Source organism: Dermochelys coriacea, chromosome 1, assembly GCF_009764565.3.
Source record: "Dermochelys coriacea isolate rDerCor1 chromosome 1, rDerCor1.pri.v4, whole genome shotgun sequence".
In the NCBI taxonomy this organism is placed as follows: Eukaryota; Metazoa; Chordata; order Testudines; family Dermochelyidae; genus Dermochelys; species Dermochelys coriacea.
This window is the reverse complement of record NC_050068.2, coordinates 257,215,866-257,233,594: the sequence shown is the minus strand read 5'-3', so window position 1 is coordinate 257,233,594 and position 17,729 is coordinate 257,215,866. Positions and strand designations below refer to the sequence as shown.

General features: G+C 48.5%; 1 protein-coding gene across 1 annotated transcript; it reads right to left on the bottom strand.

Moving 5' to 3' along the window:
- Positions 1-2,664: 2,664 nt before the first annotated feature.
- Positions 2,665-17,340, bottom strand: LOC119856729 (apolipoprotein L6-like). The gene is made up of 4 exons (XM_038404722.2): positions 17,193-17,340; positions 6,960-7,086; positions 6,681-6,831; positions 2,665-4,752 (listed from the first exon to the last, which is right to left on the bottom strand). The coding sequence occupies exons 2-4, from the start codon at positions 6,988-6,990 to the stop codon at positions 3,861-3,863; spliced, it is 1,074 nt and encodes a 357-aa protein (XP_038260650.1). The 5' UTR covers positions 6,991-7,086; positions 17,193-17,340; the 3' UTR covers positions 2,665-3,860.
- Positions 17,341-17,729: the final 389 nt, after the last annotated feature.

Sequence of the window (17,729 nt, the reverse complement as noted above, 5' to 3'; positions counted from 1 at the left end):
GCATCTAAACCATTCACCTCCAGGGGTGTGGTTCACCCAGTGTGATACCAGATCCCTACAAGTCAGTGATCCACAGCGACACCCTGCACTAGGGTTGGAAACAGTGTCCCGTGACTTGTAAAGCAGTGATGAGCTGCCAAAATCTTAACAACAGGCTCCCTCCTCACCCCACGAGAGGGTCGTTGCCCATCCCCGCCCCCCGGGACTCCTGCCCCATCCAACCCCCCTGCATTCCTTGATGTCCCCCCACCAGGACCTCTGCCCCATCCACCCCCCTTCCTTGTCCCCTGACTGCCCCCAGAACCGGGCAGGAGGGTCTTGTGGGCCACCGTAGTGGGTGCCCACCCCACCCCTAAGAGCCAGAGGAACCTGCCGGGGGGTGAGGTGGGGAGTCCTGGCAGTGCTTACCTGGGGCGGCTCCCAGGAGGCATCCAGCAGGTCCCTCTGGCTCCTAGGGGCCGGTGAGCGTAGCTAGGCGGGGAGCAGCTGCTCCCCCACTGATCACATCAAAAGTGGCGCCTCAGGCGCCGACTCCCTGGTGCTCCGGGGCTGGAGCACCCACAGGGAAAATTTAGTGGGTGCAGAGTACCCACCCACCAGAAGCTCCCCGACCCCAGCTCACCTCTGCTCTGCATCCTCCGCCGAATGCGCTGTCCCGCTCTGCTTCGCCGCCCCTCCCCCTCCCTGGCTTCCCGCGAATCAGCTGTTTGGCGGGAAGCGGTGGCGGGCTGAGAAGCGGGCGGCGGCTTCCCGCTCAGGCCGAGGGTGGCGGAGGTGACGCGGGGGGAGTGGTTCCCCTTGGGAGCACCCCTGGAGTCCCTCGCGGAACAACTGGTTCTAAAAGGGCTTCTAAATTTAACAACCGGCTCCGGCTCACCACTGTTGCAAAGCACAAGCTCTCATGTGTAGGGGCTGCCATTTTCTCATCCTTGGCTCTGGTTACAGAGCTGTGGAAGATCTGCCTTGCTCCCTGAGGGACAGTGCAGTGTGGACATGTGCTGAATCGGAGGAAGATTCAGCTACAAAGGGTCCTGGTGCAGAGGAACCTGCCGTCATTGCTGGGTTTTTTTGAGCCTCACGTTTGCACCGGCATGTGAATCCCTTGTGCTGTCACCAGGACCCATCTTTAACATCCCTGGCTTTGTCACTGCACAGAACTGTCTGTGTTGCAGAGATTATCTTGGTCGGTTTTAGCATGAAATGAATCTGCACTTAATGCATTTTTTGGAGCGTAGCCACCAGATGGCTTCAGATCATGCCAGTGGCTAGAAATCTGGACTACAACAGTGGTACTAGCAGGAACGTAACATTTGAATATGCAGGAAGAGCTTCAATGTCTGCCAGTTCAGTTCAGTACAATAGTTGGTTAGGGTCAGATACACACGACTCGGGAAATGTTAGACACATGATGTGAAAACTTCTAATGTGAAGCCTTGAGAGAGACCAGCATCTATTCTGGGCAGCCTAAGGAGACTAAAGGGCAATGACAGGGGACATGGTTATTTGGAGGTGGGGGACTTGGAAGGTCTGACTGTGGAATGGATAAGAGTGACACAAGAGCCCAGTGCTGTTACGGGCCTCAGGCACAACGTTCTGGGAGGTTGGATCCAGGGTTTTAATTCAGCTCATTAAAGAGCTGGAGGCCTCCCCAAACTGCAGACTTGGAGCTGGCCTTCCGGAGTGCATGGATGGTTGGGTCTAGAATTTTGGCTTGGGCCTATTACTAGTTCCTGTGTCTGCCTAAGCAGGGAAAGCGGGACATGCTGTGTTTGAAATGAAATATTTTAGTAGAATGTGCTGACTCTGGCTTGATTTGCGTGTGAATGTTCAGAAACGAGCTCCCATCACATGTTGGTGGAAAGGTTATTCTCCCTTTCGATGAAGTGAGCTGTAGCTCACGAAAGCTTATGCTCAAATAAATTTGTTAGTCTCTAAGGTGCCACAAGTACTCCTTTTCTTTTTGCGAATACAGACTAACACGGCTGCTACTCTGAAATCTTCCTTTCTTGGCAACCTGGCTTTCACCTATGATTTTGATGTCACAATAAGTTAGCTATTCTGAATGTACCAACAGTCTGACTAGTTCCCTCCTCAGCCTGCTAGGAGTTGAAGGTCAGGCCATGGGTCACCCTCCCCAACTTTCCCCTCTCCTACTCCCCCAGTTTGCAGTAAAGTCTTGGATTTGGCATGTGACCTCAATGTCACAACCATCTGGGCAATCTGTTCTGGGAATGGGCATCATATGAATTGTGTCTGTTTTGCCATATTGATCCTAGCTAGTACAGTGGGGGCCTGAACCTGTTCTGGAGCCTCTAGGATCTACTGCAGTACAAATAATAAATCATATATTCTAGGATGCGCTTTCTGAATGGCAGAGCTGGCTCTGGGGGTTTATGTGTAGGTTTTTGCCACTGCAACGTGTATTTTTAAATTGGAAACAAAGTGCACGCGATGCCCTCAGTGCTCCTCCATTTATATTATATTATATAATTTTAAAAGAACGTTTTTTAATTTCCATGTCTGCTCCTTTCAGACTACAGCTTTATCTTCCAGTTGGATTAATTTTTTTCAGACACATTTTTAAATCATTCATAATGAGTCAGGAATTAAACTGCATATGTCTAATGGGAAATACATGTGCACAGCTAGGGTTTCGTATGGCTGCCGAGCTAGCTCTGCTTAGTCTTAACTCTTCACGGCATAAAATACCAATAAACCCCTCTTTTGCCAGGTCCGGTCTGTTGGTTTCAAAGGCAGGACATGGGAGCAATGTCATAGCTGCTGTACAGGGTGCATTCTCTAGGGCACTGGCTTTCTCTTGTTTTCCCTTCAAGGGCTGATACAGCCTTCCTTTTTTTCTAAGTTGCTGTCTGTACATCCTCTCAGCTCCCTCTTGGTACCCTGCTCCTGAGGGTATGGATGCACGTATATTGGTTCCTAGTTAGTGCTGGCTGAGCCCGAAAGAACTCATTAGTCTCTTCTCTGTTAGAGTGAGGGTGTTCCCCTCCCCTGAAATGTAAAAGCTTTGACACTCCACCTTCCAGAAACACTGCTTTGCTACGCTCCATGCTACTTCATGGCTGTGTGGTTGGTTAAGCTAGAACTGCAAGGACTCCACAGCATGGCTTTAATTTTCAGTGAAGGGAGTTGGGGGAATCTTCCCTTCTCCGGATGCTGTTGCAGATGGGGGTGAGTTTCAGAACACTGGAGAAATTTCTCCCTCCCTCATGCCTTCTCTTCACACCCAGCCCCAGTTTCCACTGAGTCTGTACAACACCTACCGTTGAGGCAAGTATGTTCTACTCTAATATAAAAATAATGGTGGCCAGGCACAAATATCTCAGGTATTTCTATCTTTTGCTGAGGTGAATTAAAACGCTTCAGTGAGCATTACAGATGTGGGCAAGAAAGCTAATACACTCAAAACAGAAAGGAAGAAGTTTAATGCTTTACAAGTTCATTTGAAAAGCAGTTACTGCTCTTGTAATTTCTCTCTTGAGCAGATCTCTCACACGTGCATATAGGATATTGTTGCTGTCTCTTAAGCATAGGCAAAATAGGATAAACTCCTAGCAGGATGAGTCATGGTGTCCCAGGTTCTGAACCAACAAAATGTTGTTCAGTAGCACGACATCTCCTGATCCTTTCACTGAATTCCAAACACAGAAGGGATTGAATTACGGTATCAGTCTCTTTGAACTGTTCAGATTGTTTGATGCTTTTGGTCAAAGTGGAGCTGGGATCTCCTTATTAATTGGCATCATCTTTTGGGGGCTTTGACTTCCTACCACGATCTCCCCTCCCCTTATGGCTTGGTTCTTCTCCTGGCCCAGTGCTGGAAATAGGAACTTGTGTCTCATCTATTCATACACCATGCCTTTCAGCTCCACATACAGCTCACTGAGATTCTGAAGGTCCTTTTCAAGGTGGCTAGCTTTTTCTCTTATATCTGCTGCAGCCTTCACCTTCGCCCCCTCAGTTAAATGGATGGAGTCTTTCACGAGACTGTAGGCATCAAACAAGACAAAAACTCCTGCTGCTGTGGCACCGAACACCCTTGCACTTTTGGACATGGCAAGGGTGGTCCCACCTAACGCTTTTTGCACTTGCTTGGTCCCCTTTGCTGAGTTTCGGGCTGCACTCCCAGCCGTGGTGAGCCGTTTTGCTAAGGCCTTCAAACCAGGGTTAGCTTTCACCACTTTGAATGCTCTTACGTTGGTTTTTATCCCCTTAACGCTTTTGTATACTACCTCTGGAATTTTACTAGCGGTGGAAAGGAGAGGTTTCAGGTGTTTGCCCATGGCCTCACTCTTTGGAGAGAATTTGGGTCTGAAATCCACTTCATCAGGAAGGGACAGTGTTTTCAAGTTGCTTTGGCATTCCACCAGCAGGTCATTGGCTTTGCTCCTTTCCTTCAAATTGCTGATGTTCTCATATATGCTTACAGAAATGCTGGTAGCTGCTGCTGCTGCCCCTAGGCCAATCCCAGTTGCTGTGAGAGCCAAACTCCCCCCTGCCGTCAGTGGTGCTAAGGTCAGCCCAAGGATGGTCAAGATGCCGGATGCCAGGCTCGTGGAGTTCGCGGCCATGTTGGCAATGGTGCAGTTCTTATGGGTCTCATCAATGTTGTCTGCCATATCCTTAAGGCACAGGATACACTTCTCTATCTCCTTTCTCTGGTCAGGGAACTGCTTCAGAAAGACCATGATATCTTCACTTGCACTCTCTTCCCAGGGGATGATTCCTTCAGATCTATTAGAAGCCAAAGGTATATTTTGGTCACTGCAAGAGACCTTATAGTTGTGCGGTGAAAAGTGACTGTTAAAAATGGCCCCTTCTTCCTCAGCAGATCTGTTCCCTTATGTGTATCAGAGTCATAGCTATTCATGGCAATGAAAATATTTTCTGACTTGTGTAGAGACTGTGTGTTCTAATGGCTAAGGTACTGTACTGGGACTTAGGAGATACCTGATGCTTATTTTGGCTCTGCCACTTACCAGCTGGGTGACCTTGGACAAGTCACTTTACCTCTGGGCCTCTGTTTCCCCACCACCCTTTGCCTTGACTGTAATCTCTTTGGGGCAGGGACTGTCTGCTAACTTGTGTGATACAATGCCCAGCACAATGGAGTTTCAGTCTTGGTTGGAATCTCTAGGTGCTATTAGAATTCAAATAATAACGATACTGCCAGTCTTGTAAACTGAGCAAGTATCCCTGGGCTAGTCTACACTAGAAAATTAGATCAACCCAGCTACATCGCTCAGGGGTGTGAAAATCCATCTCCCTGAGTAATGGAGTTAAGCCGACCCAAGTCCATGTGTAGGCTGTGCTAGGTTGATGGAAGAATTCTTATGTCCACCAAAATACCGCCTCTCAAGGAGGTGGATTAACTACAGCAACAGGAGAGCCTCTCCCTTACTGTAGTAAGTGTCCACATTGAAACCTTACAGTGGTGCAATTGCAACATTGTAAGTTTAGACATAGACGCTATCCCTTACATACTTATCTGGCCTACATTGCCAATAGCACCGAGTGCCTCCTATTCTTAATGTATTTATCCTCCTTACACCATACCCTTCAGGGTGGCTTGGGGGAACCCTCATCATTTTGGTTTTTTTTGTTCCCGCTTTTGTTTGGCTGGACAGAGGGGCCTGGCACAAGTGGGGAAGAGGGGAGAAAGCCACACACAGTTGCATTGTCTTTGGGGGAGGAGGGAGTTCTGCTCCCCAGATCCCTTGTTGGTGAGATTTTGCCTCCATAATACCCCAACAGGGATCTCCTCCTTCCCAAACCCCACAGCCCTCGGATCACTGATCTGTCCTGCCTGCCAAATGTTGATACTGCTGCAAATTTTCTCAACCTGTGGGTTGGGACCCAAAATTGGGTCACTAGAATGTTTCAAAAGGTCATGTGGCAGCTCCTGGGGCTTCTGTCTCACGGGGCTGGCTGGGTTCGCATCCCTGCTCCTGGCACTGCAACCTCCAGGGGAGCGGCACCATGCAGGTTTGGCCCAGCTGTCATGATGATGGGAGTCCGGGCAGGCCAAATTTGAGTGAGTGGCACTGCAACCCCATGAAGCAGGTCAGAGCTCCACTCAGACAAATTTGGTCTAGTCAGAGGTGCGGGGCCAAACCTGAGTGGTGTTGCAACCCCAGAGGTTGCAATGCCTGGAGCAGAGATTCAAGCCCAGCCAGCCCCACAGCACAGGAGGTGCAGGAGCTGCCATTGTGGGGTGAGTGCTGGGCAGGACCCAACCCTCCGGGGTGCAGAACCTGACCAAAACCACCCCAGACCCCAGACTATTTACTGGGTTACGACTGGGCATAAACATTTACAAATGGGTCCTGAGCCCAAAAAGGTTGAGAACCACTACTCTGAGGCACTGGGATGTTCTCTCTGGCACCTTCTATTCCTCTCTCTTGCTCTGCATAGCGATGAAGCTTATCCTTTCCCTGAACTGAGCCTGCTGGCAGAGAACTGTTTCTGCTTTATACATCCTCACTGGTGCTAATAAATCTGAAACTGTTCACCGATAACAAATAAAATGGAGGCAACACCCAGGGCTGTCATGGATGAAGGGACCTGGGTGCTATTCAATTGGGGGTGAGGTGTTATCAGGAGACAGCTGACCAGCCTCTGTGTGTGAGAATTCTTTTTTGACCAACATTTCTCTTGCTTACCTCTCAAGGTCCATCACGTCCCGCAACATTTCCTCATAGTTGTACCCCTCAGGAAACAAGCTCTGCAGCTCCTCAGTATACATTTTCTCCTGCAAAAGCTCTGAGATCCCCAGGCTGCCATCATATTGAAAATCGTGGTCATCAATGTTTTCTAAGATTAAAAACAACATCAGACTGGAGTGTCTTCAGACCTGCTTTTAAAAGAATGCATGCATTTCCCATTCTGAATCATGAAAACAGAAGGAAAGAGAAATAGCGCAGTGGCAGGAGCAGGGATACCTTCATAAGTATTGAATGTTCCCGAGGCCATCTTATCGGGTGAAAATACCAGGTGCAATCTTTGTGACTTAGTTTATGTTGCAGTCCTTCAGCACCTTTCATGCAGAGAAAAAGAGGGGCTTCCACCCTGGTGAAAGGAAGAGTAGGAGGGAAAAATGGTTTAGAGTGAATCAACAGAAGAAACAAGTGTTGCATGTGGAATGAGTTTAGTGGGAAGGCAGGGTTCCATTTTAGTTTGCTAGTGGAACATGCCCAGCCATCACAAAATCACCATCATAACTGGCACAAATTCTCCCTTTTGTTGGCAGCCGCAGGTATGTTGTGGGAAATCTAGCTGTTGATGTTGCTAACAGCTTGAAATCTGTAACGCTTTTATTGGTAACTTGCGATCACTTGGTTATGCAGGGGATTGATGTTGCTGCTCTTAGTAATCTCTATGTTAAATATCCCTGTGAATTTAAAATGACTCTTCCTGGCTTGAAGAGAGGCTAATCCAGGGATCAGCAACCTTTGGCATGCAGCCCATCAGGGAAATCCGCTGGCAGGCTGGGACGGTTTGTTTACCTGCAGCGTATGCAGGTTCAGCTGATCGCAGCTCCTACTGGCCGTGGTTTGCCATTCCAGGCCAATGGGGGCTGCGGGAATTGGCACGGGCCAAGGGATGTGCTGGTCACCCTTTATAGTAGGTACATCTAGAAGTAGTTAGGTCAGGGGTGGCCAACCTGTGCCTCCGGAGCTGCATGCGGCTCTTCAGAAGTTAATATGTGGCTCCTTGCATAGGTGCTGACTCTGGGGCTGGAGCTACAGGTGCCAACTTTCCACTGCTCAACCCCAAGCCCCCCCCCAGTCCACCCGTTATCCCAAGGCCCCTGCTCTTTCCTGAGCCTGCTGCACCCTTGCTCCTCCTCCCTCCATCCCAGAGCCTCCTGTACACTGCAAAACAGCTGATCACGGAGGGCAGGATGCATGGGGAGGGAGGAGGAGGTGCTGGGGGTGGTGATTGGGGGTGGGGGAGCTGATGAGGGGCTGCTGATATATTACTGTGGCTCTTCGGCAATGCACATTGGTAAATTTTGACTCCTTCTCAGGCTCAGGTTGGCCACCCCTGAGTTAGGTTAATTAGAATTAGTTGAAATAAAGGGTAAATAAATTATTACATTTAAAGGTTCAATGTAAAATTGGGTCACTAAGAAGACAGGATTGTGAATTTTGAAAGCATGAAACCTGGTTTACATTTGTGGTAAAAGCCAGAACCAAGATGCAATTTGAGTGGATGCAAAGGCCCTTAGCCCTGGTCTACACTATGGGGTTAGGTCGAATTTAGCTGCATTAGGCTGATTTTAAAATGAATGCATCTACACAACTACCCCCGTTCTGTCGACCTAAAGGGTTCTTAAAATCAACTTCTGTACTCCTCCCCGGTGAGGGGAGTAGCACTAAAATCGACCTTGCTGGGTCAAATTTGGGGTAGTGCAGATGCAAATCGACATTATTGGCCTCCGGGAGCTATCCCAGAGTGCTCCATGGTGACCGCTCTGGACAGCATTTTCAACTCCGATGCACTAGTCAGGTACACAGGAAAAGCCCCGGGAAATTTTGAATTTCATTTCCTGTTTGGTCAGCGTGGCGAGCTCAGCAGCACAGGTGACCATGCAGTCCCCCCAGAATTGCAAACTAGTTCCAGCATGGACTGAAAGGGAGACATTGGATCTGATTGCTGTATAGGGAGAAGACTCTGTGCAGGCAGAACTCCAATAAAAAGAAGAAATGCAAATATATATGCCAAAATCACACAGGGCATGATGGACAGAGGCTACAACAGAGGGACACAGCAGTGCCGCGTGAAAGTTAAGGAGCTCAGGCAAGCCTACCAAAAGACAAAGGAGGCAAACAGTCACTCTGGGTCAGAGCCCCATACATGACGCTTCTATGATCAGCTGCATGGCATTCTAGGGGGGGACCCTACCACTATCCCAACACTGTCCATGGACACCTGCAAGGGGGAAGTCTCATGCAACAGGGAGGAGGATTTTGTGGATGATGATGAGGAGACTGCGCAGCAGGCAAGTGGTGAATCCGTTCTCTCCAGCATCCAGGACCTTTTCATCACCCTGGAGCCAATACCCTCCCAAAGCGGGATACCCGGCCCTTAAGCTGGAGAAGGCACCTCTGGTGAGTGCACATTTGTAACTACAGTACAGGGTTTAAAAGCAATAGTGTTTAATGTTTGATTCACCCTGAAGAACTGGGACGCATTCTCAGCCAGTACAGCAACTGGAAAAGTCTGTTAACATGTCTGGGGATGGAGTGGGAATCCTCCGGGGACATTGCCATGAAGCTCTCCTGGAGGTACTCTGAAAGCATTTGTAGAAGGTTTCTGGTGAGGGCTGCCTTATTTCATCCTCAACAGTAGGACACTTTACCACGCCAAGCCAGTAGCAAGTACTCTGGAATCCTTGCAGCACAAAGCATGGCAGCGAATGGTCCTGGGTTTTGGTCACATTCAAGCAACATTTGGGCTATATCTTTCTGTGTTAGCCTTAGGAGAGTGATATCATTCATGGTCACTTGGTTGAAATAGGGGAATTTTTGTAAGGGAACAGTAAAAGGACCCCATTCATGCTGGGTTGTTTGTGCTTGGCTAAAAGGGATCATCCCGGAGAATAGCCACACGGCGGAGGAAGGGGTGAAGGGATCATCCCAGAGAATAGCCACACGGTGGGGGGAGGGGTGAAGGGATCATCTCAGAGAATAGCCACATGGTGGGATGAGGGGAGGTGTGTGCTGCACATCTACCCGAAAACTGCAGCCCCTCCTTTTAAATGTGAAACCCAGCCGGCATTGCTTGCTATGGGAAAGGATAGCGCTGCAGTTTGAAACCATTCCCACATGTTATGAAGGCGTAAGAAGCCTATCCCACATACCAAAAGGCTTACCATGGCTGCCTGGAAACCGAATTCTGTTGCCCAGCCATTTGTGATGTGTCACCATACCGGCAGGCACTCAGTATAAAAGACAAAATGCGGTCTTGTACCTAAAGCACATGTGCTGTTTGCTGTGAATTGTTTGATTCACTGTGAAAGAGTCTCCCTTTTGTTCTCAGAAATGTATCATCTTAAATTTTACTCTCCCTTTTTATCTCCCCCCAGGTGCAAATGTTTCTATGCGCTCCCTATTATCTCCATCACTGAGGTTATCGCAGATAAGAAGGTGAAAAAAATGCACACGCGATGACATGTTTTTCAAGCTCATGCAGTCCTCCTGCACTAATAGGGCACAGCTTAATGCATGGCGGCATTCAGTGGCAGAGGCCAGGAAAGCATTAAGTTAGCGAGAAGAGCAGAGGCAGGAGGCAATGCTGAGGCTAATGGGGGAGCAAACGAACATGATGAAGCATCTGTTGGAGTTGCAGGAAAGCCAACAAGAGCACAGACCCCTGCTGCATCCATTGTATAACCGCCTGCCCTCCTCCCCAAGTTCCATATCCTCCTCTCCCAGAGGCCCAAGAATGTGGAGGGGCCCCCTCAGGGCACCCAGCCACTCCACTCCAGAGGAGGGCCCAAGCAACAGAAGGCTGTCATTCAAACAGTTTTGATTTGTAGTGTGGCTACAATAAGCAATGTGGCCTTGTCCTTCCCTCCTCCCCCCACCCCACCCCACCTCACCCTGGCTACCTTGTCAGTTATCTCACTTTCTTTTAATCAATCAATAAAGAATGCATGGTTTCAAAACAATAGTTACTTTATTTCCTTTGCCAGTTGTGATCGAAGGTGGGAGGGTGGCTGGCTTACAGGGAGTGGGTTTGCAGCAAAGAGAAACACACACAACTGTCACACTGAAGCCTGGCCAGTCATGAAACTGGTTTTCAAAGCCTCTCTGATGCGCAGTGCACCTAGCTGTGCTCTTCTAATCACCCTGGTGTCTGGCTGCTCAAAATCAGCTGCCAGGTGATTTGTCTCAAACTCCCACCCCACCATAAATGTCTCCCCCTTACTCTCACAGATATTATAGAGCACACAGCAAGCTGCAATAACAATGGGAATGTTGATTGCACTGAGGTCTAACCTAGTCAGCAAACAGCGCCAGCGAGCTTTTAAACATCCAAAGGCACATTCTTCCACCATTCTGCACTTGCTCAGCTTATAGTTGAACTCCTTACTACTGTCCAAGCTGCCTGTGTACAGCTTCATGAGCCATGGGAGCAAGAGGTAGGCTGGGTCCCCAAAGATAACTACTGGCATTTTAACATCCCCAATGGTAATTTTCTGGTCTGGAAAGTAAGTCCCTTCTTGCAACTGCTTGAACAGCCCAGAGTTCCTAAAGATGTGAGCATCATGCACCTTTCCCAGCCATCCCATGTTGATGTCCCTTGTGATCCATCAGTGCTTGCAGCACCATTGAGAAGTACCCTTTGCGGTTTACGTACTGGTTGGCAAGATGGTCCTGTGCCAAGATAGGGATATTTGTTCCGTCTATCACCCCACCACAGTTAGGGAACACCATGGCAGCAAAGCCATCCACTATGACCTGCACATTTCCCAGAGTCACTACCCTTGATAACAGAACGTCAGTGATTGCATTGGCTACTTGGATCACAGCAGTCCCCACAGTAGACTTGCCGACTCCAAATTGATTCCCGACTGACCGGTAACAGTCAGGCATTGCAAGCTTCCACAGGGCTATTGCCACTCGCTTCTCAACTGTCAGGGCAGCTCTCATCTTGGTATTCCTGCGCTTCAAGGCGGGGAAAAGCAACTCACAAAGTTCAAGGAAAGTGGCCTTACGCATGCAAAAGTTTTGCAGCCACTGTGAATCATCCCATACCTGCAACACTATGCGGTCCCACTAGTCTGTGCTTGTTTGCAGGGCCAAGAATCGGCGTTCCACTGTATCAACCACCCCCACTGCCACCATGATGTCCCAATTGCCACACCCCGTGCTTTCAGGAATGCATGCTTTCTGGAACGTCTGTGTCCGTGTCCTCATCACAGTTGTCCTCGTGCTGGCATCTCTTAGCCCGGTTCTGCACATACTCCAGGATAATGCACGAGGTGTTTACAATGCTCACAACAGCAGCGGTGAGCTCAGCAGGCTCCATGCTTGCCGTGGTATGGCATCTGCATGGGTAATCCAGGAAAAAAGGCATGAAACAATTGTCTGCCATTGCTTTCATGGAGGGAGGGAAGGAAGGAGGGAGAGGCGACTGACGACAGATCCCCAGAACCACCCGCGACAATGTTTTTGCCCCATCAGGCACTGGGAGCTTAATCCAGAATTCCAATGGGTAGCAGAGACTGCAGGAACTGTGGGATAGCTACTCATAGTGCACCACCTCATAAGTCAATGCTAGCCATGGTATTGAGGATGCACTCCACCGACTTAATGCGCTTAGTGGGGACATACACAATCGACTGTATAAAATCGATTTCTAAGAATTGACTTCTATAAAATTGACCTAATTTTGTAGTGTAGACATTAGTGTTGAGTCTGGCACTGCAGCTGATGTTTGAAGCAATAGTTGTTTCCTGATAGATAAATGGATTTTGTAATAGTTGGCATTTTCCGTACAGTAGATTCTGACCTGTTGAAACTGCATTTCATTAAAGTCTAAAATCTAGAGAGACATTTTAATCTAGATCAAGACGAGTCCAACTACACATACAAGGCCTGAGTCTCCTCTCACATATACCAGGTTTAAACAGGTCTAATTCTGCCGGTGGGGTGGAAGCATGCTCTTGTGCAGTGTTTTCCAACTATTTCCGGTTGGCAACCCCTTATTCAAATGAAAAAGTTTTCCTGACCACCCCCCTTACATTTTTTTACTCTTACTTTTATACTAACTATATTGATGATAATAATACCAAGCCTACATCATGTATCCATATGTGTGTTTCAGGAGGTTGAATATTTGACCTTGAAGGGTAAGCGTGGGGGTGGGTGGGGGGACTGGAGGAGCTTTAGAGTCTAATTAAGTTTTCAGTGCTTCACATCATACCTTGATTGCCTTTTGTGATTCCTCTGAGGGTCATTGACTCCTCAGCAGAGAAATTCTAGTCTAGTAGATGAGGATCTGGATTGGGAGTCAGGAGATTGAGGTGCTATTCCCATCTCTGCCACTGTTGTGCTGGGTGACCTTGGGCAAGTCACACCCTCATGCCTGAGTTTCCCCTTTGACTAACTTGTTTATATAGTTAGCAGATTATAAACTCTCACTATGCATTTATTCAATGACTAGCACAGCATGGTCTTGATCTCATCTGAGCCGTTAGGCTGTACCGTAATACAAATAATAATCTATAATGGAATGTAGGAAACGGAGGATTTAAAATCTCAGCTCAGTGCTAGTCTCTTTGGGCAAAGAATTTCAGTAGTGATTTTGGGGGCCCAACTTGAGATGCCTTAAGGGGGCTGATTTTCAGAAAGAACTGAGCATCCTCCTGTGAAAATCCAGCCCCTTTAAGGGACTGCAAGTTGCACTCACAAAATCACCAGATGCTTTAGAAGCTCTTGGCCAAGGACAGCAGCGCTGGTCTGAGATGTTTTAAATCTTGGTCCTTGTGTTTTGTCAAGCGCTGTGTACATCTACTGGGCTTTGTTTAAAATTTTTTTTAAAACGGTTATTTTTAGAGCTGATTAAAATTCTGTGTACGTGAATATGGAAATTAGGTATAGCACTGGCTAGCAGCCAGCATGGCTTTTAGCATTGCAAAGGTCTGCAGCTCTGCTGGTCAAATGAGCAGAGCTCAAATTACAGGTAAGAAAATTCCCTGTTGAGGTGTCCAAGTGCCTCACTGTAATTAGTATCTGTCACACTGCAAATCAAATGAGTGCCTATAAGGATGTGGGGAGGGGCAGCCACCCAGCTATGGGAAAGAAATGGTGATGACGGATCTACTGGATGCTGGAGAGGCAGCATGAGAAAGGGACGTAGGAGCTGTATGACCCGGGTCCTGATTGTGATTCCACTCTGCCCACCCTGCGTGTGTTTCAGCTAGTCACTTAACTGTTCTGCACCTCGTTTTCTCCATCTGCAAAAAGAGGGGTTATTCCTGTGCCTCCTTTTGAGGCGCTTTGAGCTCTTCAGTTGAAATGTGTGCTATGAGCCCAAAGCACTGGGTTATTGTTACTACCTCTGTTGTCTCCAAAGAGTAGCTAAAATTAAAATAAAAGAATTTTAATTTTCAGTTTAATCAACCGCATTGCTGCAGCATTAGAGCAGTGTACAAACTCCTCCCCGAAGATGTTAGAAATTCAGCGATACAGAAAGGGTGTTTGTTTACACTGTGACGCAGCCTTGTTCTCATTGCACTAGCAGCTCTGACCTGCTGGAATCACAAAGAGGAACAGTTGTGGATGCCTTGTCCTGGGAGGTGCCTTGTGCTTCCTGCTGGAGGCTGGGTACTCTCATCTGCCACTGAACTCAATGGGAGCTGAGCTGTTCAGCACCAGTCAGGATCAGGCCCTGAGGAAGCAAGAGCCCTAATTTCCTGCTTGGCAAACAAAAGCAACCTGTTCTGCAGTTTCACTCCAACTGAAAGTACCTGGGTCGGGACCTCAGGCTCGTGTTTTGACACTGTATTTATACCGCGCATGGGTGTTAACTGTGAAATGTGACTACTGACCACATGCTGTTCAGCTGATGTTGGCCCAGGCACCTTGGTAGGATAATCTCCACTCCCTGCCTATCTCCCCTTCCCCACCACAAGTGGCCTTCAGCTGAATCCTGCCATTTTACTGGTGTCATTGGGAGGCACTAGAGTGAGAATACTGATCTGGTATCTAGGCAGGGTGGGCCTTCCAAGGGAATGAAACTGTTTCAGTACATAACAAAAAGCTCCTGGGGGAACTGTGGCTGCTGTGCAGCACAATTTAACCTGCCTGGGGGTACAGCCACATGCCACAATCATTGGACTAACTGCACCTCCAACCCCCACCTGTTGTCTTTGAGTGCACCCTGCTCTGGTCTTGGGCCTCATGCCATTGCCTTTCTCAGGGTGGAATCATCTGATTCTATCACTCTCAGAACAGGCCCTGGCTGCATTCCCCTGTGATCAGCCATGATTAAGGCTGCGGGTCTGTCATGGAAGTCATGGACAGGGCTGGCCTTACCATGAGGCAAACTGAGGCGGCCGCCTCAGGTGCCAGACTGTGGGGGGGGGGGGGCGCCACTAGGACCCAGAGTTTCAAAGTTTTGGCCCAAGCAAGGGGGCATGGGGACGTCATTTGAGCTCCCTGCCTCAGGTACCAAAATGTTGTGGGCCATCCCTGGTCGTGGATTCTGTGACTTTCTGGGACTTCCATGACTTCTGCAGTGGCTGTGAGGCTGGCTCAGGGGCTGCCATACAGGCTGCTGCTGGGGTAGTCTCGGGCCACCACGCCCCTCCCCCTCAGCATCAGCAGGGGGCTCAGGGCTGAGGCAGGGGTTTGGAGCATGCGAGGGGGTGAGGGCTCTGGGTGGCACTTACCTTGGGGGGGGAGGGGCTCCCTGGAAGCAGCCAGCATGCCTGACTCCTAGGTGGAGGCGTGGCCAGGAGGCTCCGTGCAGTGTGCGCTGCCTCCGCCCACAGGCACTTCCCCCGCAGCTCCCATTGGCTGCAGTTCCCAGCCAATGGGAGCTGCAGATTGGGCACTCGGGGCAGGGGCAGCGCACGGAGCCCAACTGGCTGCGCCTCCACCTAGGGGCTACTGGAACAGACCGGCCGCTTCTGGGAGCTGTGTGGAGCCAGGTAGGGAGCCTGCCAGTCCCCCCCTCCTGCAACAGTAGGAGTCCTGGGCTGCGAGCCCCCAGGCCACCCCCGCATAGCAGCTGCTGCACCCCTGGGCCACATAACCCCCCAAAAAGCATCCAAGTTTTAGTCAGGGGTATATAGTATGAGTCATGGACAGGTCACTGGCCATGAATTTTTGTTTACTGCCTATGACCTGACCATGACTTTTGCTAAAAATACCCGTGACTAAAATGTAGCTTTAGCCATGATTACCTCAGCAGGCTGAATTATTTTCAGTGCCTGCATTTCTGTCCCCTGTGTGACCAATGACAGTGGTATTCGCTACCAGGAACAGAACAGGCTTTCTAAAGCAGAGTGTTATTTATTTAGAACCAAAGAACTTTTCATATGAAACATATCTTAAAACAATAAACAGACTAATGCATGTCTAGCTTACCAGGTATCTAACACTCTTCCACATGGGGATGTTGGTAGGTAGGTCTAAGCTTCCTGTTGACACCCTGAAACCTCTAAGGTCTGGCCTGCATAATCTGTTGCTTTAGCTCACAAATCATTTCTCCCCCTGCTTCAGAGAGCGTCACCTTTAAAGACTGCGTAGTGTTTTGATCACTCCCCTATTTATAGACCTTTTGATCACTAGTCTCCTAGCCTGGCAGAATAAGTCTTGCATCTTTGTTAGAGACAAGATATAAGCTCTGTTCTTATGTGGGACCATTATGTTTCTTTCCTGCTTGTTTTTCCAACAGTCCTCATTGAATTTGAGCATTATACGGTTCCATAAACATTCCACTACCCCAGTGTAAGTTACGCAGTCTATCTCAATAACCAATAACCTCAATAATGCAGTGTACAGAGAATTATTACATACCGGTGGTCTTAGATTATTACACAGCAGCTTTGTGCCCATCATACCATGTCTCAACACTGACTTGTGCACTCTCCAAAAGAAGGCAGTCAGGTTATATAATTTTCTAGCTAGCTGTCTTTGAAAGCCTCAAACTGTGACCACTGAAGTCAATGGCAAAGCTCCCTTTGGTTTTAATGGCCCTTAGAACAATTCACACAAGAATACTGATGAGTAAAGTGCACTGCACTGGTCTCTACACAAGTGAATGACCCAACATTCTGCACAGATGCTTCTCTCTTCCCGTCACACAGCCCTCTTCCAGCTATATTCTTGCCATGATATTCTTGATACTGATATGTGCCTCTTCCAACCCCCTTTCAGCAGGCAGCACAGCCCCACCTCCCTGCTGCTGGAATCTGTCAGTGTCAAGAGATGAGGTAGTAAACATAGCATTTAAGAGGAAGGGAAGATTTAAGCGTAAGTACAAGGGGATGTGCACAATCCCTACAGACCACATTACGTTTCAATAGTAAATGGTTTACATTTTACAGGGAATTTCCAGTTTGCCCACAGGTCAGCAGGAGGCAAAACAATATCCCCTTCCTCGATATAAGGTCTGCAAGATCGAAAGCCTTAATGAAACGCTATGACCCTTACCTCTCTGGCTGCTCTTCACTAGTCTGCCTGAGAAATCATAGGGCTGTGTCTGTGTAGACTGAAGCACAGTTTCCTGTAAGGAAGTGGAGAGGAGTTTCTCAGAAGTGGATTTAAAAAATATGACCTATAGAAGTCAAATATACTCACCAAGGCCCTTAGTGTATGTTTACCAAGGGTGGAGTAACTCAGTATAACCTCTTATGAAGGAAAGTGGGAGGAGTGAAACAAAGGGCATTTTTTGTATCAAAGAACCAGCTTGTCTGCTGGCTACACTCTCCAGTTGTAGGCAGTGTTGTTGTAGCCATGTCAGTCCCAGGATATTAAAGAGACAAGGTGGGTGAGGTAATAGCTTGGGCCAACTTCTGTTGGTGAGAGAGACGAGCTTTTGAGTGACACAGATCTCTTCTTCAGGTCTAGGAAAGGTATTTAGAGTGTCAGAGCTAAACAGAAGATTGAACAGATACTTTAGCAGTCTAGAATCATGGTCTTAGTAAGGACACTGGATTTATGGCTTATTACAACAATCTGTAACCCGCT